Source organism: Colossoma macropomum, unplaced genomic scaffold (genome assembly GCF_904425465.1).
Source record: "Colossoma macropomum unplaced genomic scaffold, Colossoma_macropomum, whole genome shotgun sequence".
Classification (NCBI taxonomy): domain Eukaryota; kingdom Metazoa; phylum Chordata; class Actinopteri; order Characiformes; family Serrasalmidae; genus Colossoma; species Colossoma macropomum.
In genome coordinates this window covers 35,834,346-35,847,103 of record NW_023494785.1, presented here as the reverse complement: position 1 = coordinate 35,847,103, position 12,758 = coordinate 35,834,346, and the positions used below count along the sequence as shown (strand labels likewise).

Here is a 12,758-nt window from a genome sequence, read left to right as displayed (position 1 = left end):
CCATCTTAAATTTGGCAACATGGTTATGGCATACATGATACTTATACAGGCATCACATATCGGTCCAATTTTACCAAAAATGTTAAATAGTTGTAGTTCAGCAGAAAGAAACCTGCAAGAAAATGCACTCCTTCTCAAATCTGGCTACATTAGTATTACATCCGTGATACCTATACAGGTAATCCATATTGTTTCCAAGTATGTTGAAGGGTTGTAGATTTTCCCCTTTAATCAAATTTGAATCTTTATAAGTCTTTCTTATAAATATTTTTATCCAATCTATGCTAACAGACATGGCAGCGACCAATGGTACAGGAGATGGAAAGCATCCCAGAGAGGTTTTCAGAGTCTTTCAGAAGTAAAGATGAGGAGGAGTTCACCACTCTGTCAAAGACTGCACAGACAAATAGACAATTGCAACAATTCAAGAATAACGTTTCTCAACATAAAATAGCCAAGAACTTTTTCTTTTCATCATCTACGGTACATAATATCATTAAAAGATTCAGAGAATCTGGAGAAATCTCTGCAATGATCTTTGGGCCCTCAGACGGCCCTGCATTAAAAACAGACATGATTCTGTAGTGTAAATCACTGCATGGGCTCAGTAACACTTCTGAAAAACACTGTCTGTGCGAAAATGATTTACTCTAGTGTTTCCCAGAGGGTGCTGCTGCCTGCTGTTGCCCTCTTTTATCCTTTGTAAATTGGTTTAAATAAATAATAAATAAAAATGGTTTTAATAATACTATCATTAATAGACTCCACTGTTCAGCAATGCATAAGTTAATCTAGAAATCAGTAAAAAAAACAGCATCAAAGATGATGAAATAATTGTGCAAACAAGAAACATTTAAAGTATAGTATTAATTTTTAAAATGTAAAACGTTACAATTGTGAAAGCAGCATCTCTTCTGTGAGGATTCTTCCTAAACAAAATTAATATGAAGTTTTGTGTTGCTCAAAATGATAATTCCCATAAAGAAATCAGATATATGCCAATATACAGATTTCAAATATATGATATTTATTATGACAAATGGATTTCCCTTATGTCCAATTTATATTAGTCATATGTGGAGCCAACTTATTTGAAATTGGCCATTTTCAAATATGGGGTTTATATTTCTGTCATGTATCAACATGTACAAACATATATATGTGACACGATATGTGACAGAAAACATTATTCATGTATGGATGGCATATATTTCTCATACACCAATCAGGCATAACCTCCTCCTTGTTTCTATGCTCATTGTCCATTTTATCAGCTCCACTTACTATATAGGTGGACTTTGTAGTTCTACAGTTACAGACTGCAGTCCATCTGTTTCTCTGCATACTTTGTTAGCCCCTTTTTTTACCCTGTTCTTCAGTGGTCAGGACCCCCATGGACCCTCACAGAGCAGGTACTATTTGGGTGGTGGATTATTCTCAGCACTGCAGTAACACTGGCGTGGTGATGGTGTGTTAGTGTGTGTTGTGCTGGTACGAGTGGATCAGACACAGCAGAGCTGCTGGAGTTTTTAAACACTGTGTCCACTCACTGTCCACTCTATTAGACACTCCTACCTTGTCAGTCCACCTTGTAGATGTGAAGTCAGAGACGATAGCTGATCTGCTGCTGCACAGTTTGTGTTGGTCATCCTCTAGTCCTTCACCAGGGGACACAGGACACGGGCTGGTTGGTTGGTGGACTATTCTCAGTCCAGCAGTGACACTGAGGTGTTGACAGCAGCACTGCTGTGTCTGATCCACTCAGATCAGCGCAACACACAATAACACACCACCACTTTAGTGTTACTGCAGTGCTGAGAATGATCCACCACCCAAATAGTATCTGCTCTGTGAGGGTCCATGGGGGTCCTGACCACTGAAGAACAGGGTAAAAGGGGGCTAACAAAGTATGCAGAGAAACAGATGGACTACAGTCTGTAATTGTAGAACTATAAAGTGCACCTATATAGTAAGTGGAGCTGATAAATGGACAATGAGCATAGAAACAAGGAGGAGGTCATAATGTTATGCCTGATATGATAAGCCGTTGCCAAGAAGGTGATATGGTATTTCAGGTGGTTACTAGAGTGATACAATGTGGTCGCCATGGTATTTCAGCTGCTTGCAAAAGAAATTGTAAGATAGTTGTTAGGTGTTTACTATGGTATACTAGGTGGTTCCTAGGACATCACTAGGACACAGCTACAGTGTTTCAGGTAATTGCTAGGTTGTGTGGCTAAGTGCTTCCTACATCATCCCAACTGGTTGCTGGATGTTGCTAGGTGGTTACTTAGATGTTGCTAAGCAGTTCACATAATCATATGAAGGCTGTAAATGTTGTGAATTTTGAGCATATAATCATTATAACAATAATAATAAGAAGAAAAAGGATCTTGTTAGTAAAACACAATGGCAAGAACTGCAATGCTTCAGTGTTTATTTTCTGATAGTTGGTCTCCTGAGTTCTGAAGGATGTGGTGGACTGAACTGTGAAGTGCCCTTAACTGCCCTCCTCTAAAACTGTCATGACCTGGAACATAAACTAAAAGACATGCATTCTGAAGCACTTCTTAATTTTCATTTGCAGCATGTAAACGTATCACAATATCTCATTTGTCTGTCTTATCAGAACACTATATATTTACCCTACACTGCTTCTTCTGTTAGTGGTCATTTCCTCTCCTCCCTGGCTAACCTGATCCTAGGCTGGCACGTTGCACCGTAACCAATTATGCTGCTGCATCTTCTGCAAAGTAGGTCTCCTGGTTGGGTTGCACTTCAGGCACCAACGAATTAGACTGCGGCATTCTGTACAGAGTGACGGGATTGGGTGGGAGAGAGATGCTTAACTTCTAAATCTTCTTTTTTCTTCTCTACATTTTAAAAGTACCACAGTGTGATAGATGGGATGTAACTATAACAGGCAAAACACAATATTATAAACATATACACTGCGAGTACATCAGGCCTGTACTGCAAATTCTTCAGCTTTTACTCTGCATATTCATCTCCAAATACATTTTTTTCAGTCTTTGTTCCTCTGTACTCAGTTACAAGGTTAAAGGTATGAATCTCTGTCATTTCCACACTTGTTTACCAGGATGCTCTCATTTATCTTACCATTAGATAGGCCATCTCTGAAGTGCAGAGCTCCACCAGTGATGTCTTCTTTGGCAAAGGGAAGGTACCCGCAAACCATCCTGAACATCAGGACACCAAGGGACCAAACCGTTGCTCGACCAGCATAATACCTCCCTTTCCGAAAAAACTCAGGAGGGCAGTATTCAATCGTGCCTGAGAACATGAAAGAGAGAGAGAACTAAGCAGAGCTGAGCAAAAACATCCATTTCTGTACCAACACTGAACAGATAAGTTGCTCGTTTTACCTTCAAAAATGTTATAACCAGATTTCTTGATCAAATCACCGCAGCCAAAGTCGATCAGCTTGACCGCCAAGGTGTCCAGGTTGATCAGCAAGTTCTCCAGTTTGATGTCCCTGTGCAGGACACCTCGCTTGCTGCACTGTAACGCTGCCACCACCGACTGCCACATGATACCTCGCGCCATGTCCTCAGTGACGTAACCTCCATAGTCCTGAAGGAAACCGTCCAAGCTCTTGCAGGGGTCAGGGCGCTCCAGGATCAAGATGTAGCGGTCAGGCTCATCAAACCACTCGATGAGCTGGATGACGGTGTTGCAGATGGGTGGCCGGCTCATGATCTGCAGTAAAGCCACCTCCACAGGCACGACCTTTAGCTCATCAGGCTGCAGGAAAATAGGAAGTTAGATGGTGAGGAATTATCAGTGAAGATCATAGAGAGAAACTCATGGTGGTTTAAGATCATTATGTGTTTCTACCAGCATTTATTTCAGTCAAGATTTGAAAGCAAAAAGAGCTCAGAGGTGCACTTACGCTTTGGACATATCGGTCATCATCCAGTTTTTGGACAATTTTGATGGCCACCTAAACACAGACACAAAAATATAATGAGACTACAAGCACTGTAAGCAGAGAAGAAATGATGACTGTAAAATGGAATTTAGGGAATTAGTGAAAGAGCTACGAACCTGTAGGCCATCAGATATGCGGTGTCCTTTGAAGACGGATCCAAAGCCTCCTTCGCCTAGTTTTTCGCCAAGAACATAGCGAGTGGCAAAGGTGTCTATTGAAAACAGTGATAGAAATGAACATCAGCCGTTTTTAGATAATCTAATATGAGTTTACTGATCACTAACTGGCTATGAGAGAAACAGTGAGATCTAGTTTCTGATATCACACCATTGTATTGACATTACACCACTGTAAATATGAATCATTAGGATAATTATAGAGCACTTAGAATGAAGTGTCGATGATTAATGTGATCTGGGCAAATTAACTTACCAGGCTTGCTGCCTTTTCTCTGTCTAGGAGACTTTCTCCTGGGCTGCTCCACTGCCACTTTCCTCTTCTTTCTTGCTGGGGCTTCAGTGTTTGGAAACTCCAGCTCTTCAGCAGGTCCTTTCGTGGCAGAGCATTTGTCTGTTCGGTACAGGACAGCCTGGCTGCAGCCCTCCTCTGACCTTTTTCTCTTTCGATCTAAATACAGCAACATCATTTTAATGTTAAATGGAAGCTAAATATATCTGCAGTACTGATAATACTAGGAAGATACATTGCATACATTTTTTTAAAGGATGTGGTGATATCTACTGGCACTCGTACTACTATAAAAAACTACAGTTTTTTATCTTCAGTCAAAAATCTTTAGACAACAAGCAAACTAATAAAACATTAGTGAACACAATTAAAGTCAGTATGAATAACCTGTTGTTTTCGAGTGTTGCTCCATCATCTGCTTCACGAAACAAACAACAAGCTGATTCACTTCGGAGAGATCTGACTAAAATGATGTAAATTTGACGTGAACTGAGTTTTTATAGTAGACTGACCAGCGTCTCGTGACGTCACACCAGTCCATTATGACGTCATAACTGCCGTGTGTTGCCATGGTGACGTTTAGATTGTTCGCTATATATACTGAATTTGTTCGTATTTTAAACTGTTTGATATTTTGATGAGTTTTTCTCCCAACAAAAACAGAATTCCACTAGAAAAAATACACTAAACGGACTTAAATGATGCAGTGAGAACCCATTATCTGTGACCTCGTTTGTAAATGTATTTGTGAGTTAAAGCCACGCCCCCGTTATTGTAGCAGAACGTGATTCCGTTACTCACTACACAATTTCGCTTCTTTCTGCAGTTTCTATTTGTGGTCAGGAGATGGCGCACTGTATCTTTGATAGGAAGCAGCCGATGACTAGAAAAAAACTGCTGCAACTCAGCTGTAGGAGAATTGGGGCTTCAGCACCTCACATCTAAATGACTGAACTAAATTACTATCATCTCATAGCTGGAGACCACCCTGCGGAAAAAAACACAGAAACCATGTTTTTCGTTTCGTTTGGTTTCTGATGGCTTTGTAATGTGTCTTTTTTTTTTAATGGGTTTATGTTACAGTGTAAAGGATCCTAATGGTTTAACAGGTGATCGGTGGCTGATTCTAAATGCATTTGATGATTTCCTATTGGGGTCTAAAGGTCTGTGATATCTGTGTACCTTTGATTCAGCACAATGCACGTTTTGCACCGACAAGCACATAAAAAAGTTTTTTAATATTGTTACACTGCCCCCTACCCACCTTTTTGGTATTATACTAAATCTGCTGCAAACTTAGACGTCACGGATAAATTCTACTTATTGACCCACATCAACACATTAGGGTTTATAAATGCTCAGTTTTGGGCTGTAAGAGGGAGAAAGTTATGGTCACTCTCTCTGTGCTTAGTTCTTAATAATAAGATCTAAATAAAATAACTTGAGTTTCTTTGTGGGTCTGTAATGACAGTTTTTTCTCTTTGGATTTCAGTGATTAAACAGTTCATTCAGTGTTCAAAGTTACTTTGAAACAACATTGCAATATCAACGTTGCTTGACTTTTCAAATTTGAAACAAAATTCAACCGTGAATAAACGTTGAAATGCAGACTGGGAGTTCATGCTTCATTTTATTATTCATTTATATATAATTTTGCCATTTATAAAGAATTATCACATTTGTTCATTTATTTTCTTATTTTAAAAAAGCTGAATGACCAGAGGGCAGCAACTCTGACTCCTAAACTTCTCACGGGCTCATACCAGGGCCGATTATAAGGAGCCTGGTCTCTTTGTATTTCACCCGTTATATCAAAAACATGACTGCAAAACAGCAGAGGGCGCCCGCAAGCTAGTCCTCAACAAATGGGGGTGAAAAGAGCTAAATGGCTAAAATAGTTAAAATAGTCTCTAATAACCTGCACAGAACTTTCCTTTTATTTTAGAACATAGATGGCTCTATTTCACCTAAAAAACTAAGAAAACTTACGTATGTTTCTTTTTATCTGCAGCAAAGTGGTTTTGGGCAGAAGAACGCTGGCATTTCTGCTACTGAGTGCTGATTGGCTGGCAAACGGAGGGGCTCATTGGCTGTTCCCGTTCACTGACATAATGGATGAACATGAGGCACCATTTTAATCTGCTATAACTGGAGTTCAAGAGCTCTTAAAAATACAACAGCTGTGTGACTTTAGGCCATTTACATTTAAAGTTTTTTTTAAATTCAATTAAATTTCTAATCACCTTTTGCACTTGAATCAGTTTACACATTTGAAAGAACTACACGTAAGAAAATACAACCCCTTTTCCAAAAAAAGTTGGGACGCCGTGCAAAATGTAAGTAAAAACAAAATGCAATGATGTGCAAATCATTTAAACCCTATATTTCATTGAAAATAGTACAAAGACAAGATATCCAGTGTTGAAACTGAGAAATTGTATTGTTTTTTGAAAAATATATGCCCATTTAGAACTTGATGCCAACAAAACGTTCCAAAAAAGTTGGGACAGGGGCAACAAAAGGCTGGTAAAGTTGTGTAATGCTAAAAAAACACCTGGTGGTTAATTGCCAAGAGGTCAGTAACATGATTGGGTATACAAAGAGCATCTCAGAGAGGCTGAGTCTTTCAGAAGTGAAAGACTGCACGATCAAATAGTGCAACAATTCAAGAACAACGCATCTCAACGTAAAATAGCACAAAAGCTTTTGCTTTTCATCATCTACGGTACATAATAACATTAAAAGATTCAGAGAATCTGGAGAAATCTCTGTATGCAAGAGACAAGGACAAAAAACAGTATTTGCTAGCCATGATCTTTGGGCCCTCAGGCAGCACTGCAAAAAAAGACATGACTCTGCAGTGGAAATCACCGCATGGGCTCAGTAACAATTCTGAAAAAAAACACTGTCTGTGAAAACAGTTTGTCGCTGCATCCACAAATTCTAATTAAATCTTTAAAATGCAAAGAAGAAACCAAATATAAACAGGATACAGGAATGCTGCCACCTTCTCTGGGCCTGAGCTTATTTAAAATGGACTGAGAGAAAGTGGAAAAGTGTCCTGTGGTCCAACAAATCAAAATTTGAAATTCTTTTGGAAATCATGGATACTGCATCCCCCGGTCTAAAGACCACTCAGTTTGTTATGAGTGCACAGTTCAAAAGCCAGTATTCGTGATGGCACAGGTAGTGCATTAGTGCACATAGCATGGGTGACGTGCACATTTGTGAAGGCACCATTAATACTGAACAGTATATACATGTTTTGGCAACATATGCTGCCATCCAGACAACGTCTTTTTCAGGGAATGCCTTGATTATTTCAGCAAGACAATGTCAAACCACCTTCTGCCTGTATTACACCAGCATTGCTCCATATTAAAAGACTCCGGGTGCTAAACTGACCTGCCTGCAGTGCAGACCTGTCACCCACTGATAACATTTGGCGCATTATGAAATGAAAAATATGACAAAAGAGATCCAGCATTGTTAAGAAGCTGAAATTCCATATCAAACAAGAATGGGAAAACATTTCATTTTCAAAACTACAGCAGCTGGTTTCCTCTGTTCCCAAACGCTTACAGAGTGTTGCAATTTTGGGGTTGTACTATTTTTGTCTGATAACTGAACTTATGTTTCATTCCTCTGTTCGGATTTATATTAAACTTATTTATACTTCATTATTTATATTTTTCTAAGGATTTCTCCATACCACAACGCTGTGTGCAGCACAGGTTAGACCTCCATCCAGCCCAGTATGGCTCCAATCCAGCAATGCAGTTCAGAATGCTTACATACGTAGCGTATATTGTGCTATCAAAGGTTTTACTCCTTAAATGTCTGAAAATGGCTGAGAGCAAGCAGAAACACATGTGACTCTAAATTACATGACCCATACCTGCTGAAAAAATACAATTAGGAAAAATTTTGGTTTCCAGCAAGTAATCAGACTTTTAATGGGAATTGACTTAATTCCATTACAGATGACCAGTTTCCTGAAAAATACCTTTACATCAAAATCAGAAAGCATTGACAGTTGCGTCAATATCACCACGCCACACAGCAGCTGGAATGACCAGCTCCTCCTCCTCCATGATTGCAGTCAGAAGGAGCGTGTTGTTTGTGCAGGGGTCAGCGGAGATGACCACAATCTCCACTTCTGCCGTCTTTCTCAACATCTCTGGTTTCTGCGAAAGACACAGGACATGCTGGTGAGGGTTAGTTGTAACACTAAACGCCCTCTTTCTTGGTCATAGCACAAGCACAAAATAAAGCGTAAAACTGCGGTGCTAGGGCATGTGGGGGCGGAACATATGTTTTAGTATTTTTGTGACCAGTGTTGCAGGTTCTAACCCAGCGTAGAGCAGCTGTCCAGCTTTCCTGTTAATTGTGACAAAGTCAAATTAAACTGAAAATGACTAAACTACTATTTACTCTATAAAAGCATAACAATTCCCCAATAAACCCACTGTTTTGTTCATGCTACTAAAATAACAAGAATCATAATGAAAGTGCACTTTGTGTGCTACTGTCATACGTAAATGAGTAAAACAGAAGCGTTTATGTGCATCACTTTGTATTGGCAACATTTTTAGGGATGTACTCTTTGTTGTGAAAAGATTTTTTTTTATATATATTTTTTCAGTTTTTATAGTTTATTCCTAAAACATACTAAGTATACAGTTTGAAATATAAATTTTTAAATTGCAGTTAATGGGTTTTTGTTTATTCATCACTATTGTTAAATAATAATATATATATTTTTTTAATTACCTTGACCACGGAATTTGATGTTGAGTCGAACATTACTCCCTCTTTAGGTTTTACTCGGAGGTGAGTAAAGATTAATGTTTCACCAAGGCTCATCTTGGTGAGCGCTGCCTCTCTCCACTTCAGATTGTCTCCCTGCACATTGAAGGGTGACGTCCTGCACCGGCACAGGCCCATCCTTTGTTGACTGCAGCTGGGTGGCACTCAACTAAGGCATAGAGACCCAACTGAGAATCCAAAATCCGCATGTTCTAGAGAAGCACTGTACATATCGTCGCCAGGCATCAGAAACCATTTGATGGCACTTAAAAATAATGTTTACATAGATTGGTCAAGGAAAATGAGGCCCACATTACTCACTCTGGTAATGTTTCCCTGCAGGATGTAGTACTTGTCACTCCGCCCTGGCTCTCTGAAGTCTTTTGAAGGGGGCCAGATGGCGTGGCGGTACATACGTTTCTAATTCAGGGGACACAGATTTGAAGACTATGATAGAGGATTTAAAAACAATTTCATCTGTCTATACTGACTGGTCAGGTTGAACCTCATCAATATGATGACAGTCATCCTTTGTCAATTAAGGGACTACACACATCTCCCCACCTGAAAGTGCACAATTAGCTAGAACATTTGAAGCTTTTGATTTCCACTACAACACCCACCAACTCAAAGCTTTCAGTCCTGGACACCATGTGTTTAGAAAAACATTTTAGTTCTGGTGTTCACCTACTAACTTTGCTAATATGGGCGGAGTAAAAATAATTAAACCTCCTAGTTTTCCTTGTCCAAAAAGAAGTGCAATAAGAGCCAGTTTGTTTAGTCTGTTTATTTAGTGTGATGTGGTGTTAAACTTCTCACCCATAAAGATCTGCTCTGCTTCTTCTCTGCTTTGCGAAACTTGTCACAGGTGGATTCCTCACGGTTCAGCTCCTGATGGTTCTGTAAAGTGTTTTGGCTTTTTTTAATGGGTTGATATCACAATGTAAAGATCCTTATGGTTAACAGGTAACCAATAGCTGATTCTAAATGCATCTGATGGTTTCCTAATGGAATGTAAAAGTGTCTTACAGGAACGTAGTGGTCTCTATTGGAAACCATTAAGCCAATTCCCTTTAGAAAGCAAAACCATTAGGTTTTAATCCTAATGGTTTCTAATTCTCCTGTTTCATTAGGAAGAGTATCTATGGAGTCTTTAGCCAAATCTCAGCACAGAGATATTCTCCATGTATGTACGTAGCAACTATTACAATTGATCAGGGCAGCTCTAGTAGTGCCCAAATCTGATGATCTGATGAATTAAGACAGGTGGGAACCTGACAGTGTGACACTAAAAACATTCCTTTTAACTCATTCTACTGCCTGTGGTTGTCTATGGAGAATTTGCATGGATGTGTGCTTGACTGTATTCACCTCTTAGCAGTGGATGAGGCTGAAATAAACAAACTCACCAATGTACTCAGCGTTGACCATCACTATCAAATTCATACATCATAAAAACACGGATATGTGTAGCAGCAGGTTTTCCACTTTTACCGACCATGACAAGCAAATTGACATTCACACAGTGCTGCCATCAGCTTGGGACATTGTGTGAAAATGGGATGCAAGACCTTGCTGGTCTGCCAGTATACACTGCCCACCAAAAGGGACATCTTTCTTTTGTATATAATTTTATTTCAAACCACCTCTCAATGTGTTTTGGATCTGATTTTAAGGTCCAGACTATCGAAATTCAATCTGGATATGCCAAGAGTCGGATTTGAGCTGGCAGTCTGAACACAGCCCTAATCCTGCATTCACACCGGCAGCGACGGGACGCGACAAAGCGGCCGGAGCTCATTCATTTTCAATGAGAGCTGCCGACTTCCGGCGACAGGAGGCAGCGCGAACGTTGGCGACGCGAAGCGAGTATGTATGTATGTATGTATTATTTATTTATTTATCAATCAATCAATCAATCAATCAATCAATGCATCATACCAAAAAATTCTTAGAATGAATACAGTTGAAGATGTGTTTAATACATTCATTTTTGAGTTTAACTTTATGCAAATAAGGATTGAGCAGCGTAGTACGCGCTTTATCTCCGTCATTGTGAAATGCTACGCTCCATTTTTGGTTCCTAGATAATTGTTCCTACTACTATTTCGCCGCAAATAGACAGTAATCACAAAGACCAAATAGCGTTTTCCTTACAAACTGACTGCACAGACACGGGGATTAAATAAAAATAAGCACACAAGCGATTTCTCACCAGGATTTTTAACTGTAGTGGGAATGCATCTGATTTGTGCTTGGCGTCAGTGAAACCATGGCAACCAACGGTCCACAGGCGATGAGCGACCCGCGGTTTGGGCGACAAGAGACGAAAAGTCGCTGCCGGTGTGAACGCATGGCCTTGTTCCGACTGACAGCTCTCCTGCTTGCTGATCGGTTGATGACGTCTGGACGCACAAATCCGACCTGATAACTTGCAAATAACAGTGCGAACAGTCGTCTTAAAAGATTTGACTTGAGAAACAAATCCGATTTGCCTGCAGTCTGAACATGAGAACGATCAGACTGGAATTCATGTGTTAACATACCAGCAGCTCGAACCCGAAGTTAGTGCCAGTAAACAGCGGAAAAGCATCTGACCCCTTTTCATCTCCGTCTCTTTCTAATAATACACAGCTGAGATCGTATCAGATCTAGCTATCTTCGCTACACAGTCGTGCTCTGTGACGTTATTGATTAGGATGTGCGCGTGCGCTAGTTCGTTTATATTATTGACAGTTTTGAATCTCCTACGCGAATGTGAACCATCATGCAAGAGAGATCGGATCTGAGTATTTGAGCAACGAGGCTTGTAATGTGGCCACAAGTAGCCTGAATAAGAATAAGAATTCTTGCAGTGAGTGACGACATTGATGGGCGTGTCTATGGTTTCACGCTTCAGAGCGTCGTGAGCTGCAGGTGACGTATAGGATAACCTGACAAGAGGCCTTCGTTCAAACCGTTTACTGTTTGCCCAAATTAAGACGAGAGGATTGACGCTGTTTCTGTCTGTCCTGTGAAAGCTAATGTAGTTAGAAGCTGCTGGGCTTCTTTTTGTAAGAGTTCATAAACGGTTTCAATACAGTTCCATGCAGTCGGAAGTTTTAACCGTGACCCACATTTACACTGTTTAGCTTGATCGTTGCAATGAGAATTGTTTTCCTGTTGTTGTTGTGCTTTGGTGTGGATCCTCTCTGGGTAAGGTTTCACTTTTCTGTTTAAATGCATATTATTCTTATCTCTATTTTGTTAAATATATTTGAATGTACTTAGTTTGACTCAATGAAACAATTAGATTAACCCTGGCTCATTCACCCTTTCAATTTCAATGCAAGCCAAGCAAGAGACAAAATCAAATCTCCCTAACTCAGTATCATTCTTAGGCACCCCATGCACATATTTGTGTTTCTTACCCTGACACACTTAACCCAGAGCCACTAAGGCCTCATTAATTATATGATGAATAAATCATTTATTCATTTATAATTTCCTATTGAATAAACTTAAAATGCCTGGTAGATGGGGTCCCTCG

At 39.8% G+C, this 12,758-nt stretch overlaps 1 protein-coding gene across 1 annotated transcript; it reads right to left on the bottom strand.

Annotated features, from left to right (window-relative positions):
• Nucleotides 1-2,701: 2,701 nt before the first annotated feature.
• On the bottom strand, nucleotides 2,702-11,034 carry LOC118814568 (serine/threonine-protein kinase pim-1-like). Its single transcript, XM_036580226.1, has 10 exons — nucleotides 10,993-11,034; nucleotides 10,049-10,129; nucleotides 9,551-9,649; nucleotides 8,472-8,607; nucleotides 4,385-4,579; nucleotides 4,069-4,163; nucleotides 3,914-3,964; nucleotides 3,387-3,765; nucleotides 3,121-3,294; nucleotides 2,702-2,808 (listed from the first exon to the last, which is right to left on the bottom strand). Exons 1-10 carry the CDS (start codon nucleotides 11,032-11,034, stop codon nucleotides 2,702-2,704), a joined length of 1,359 nt encoding a protein of 452 aa, XP_036436119.1.
• Nucleotides 11,035-12,758: the final 1,724 nt, after the last annotated feature.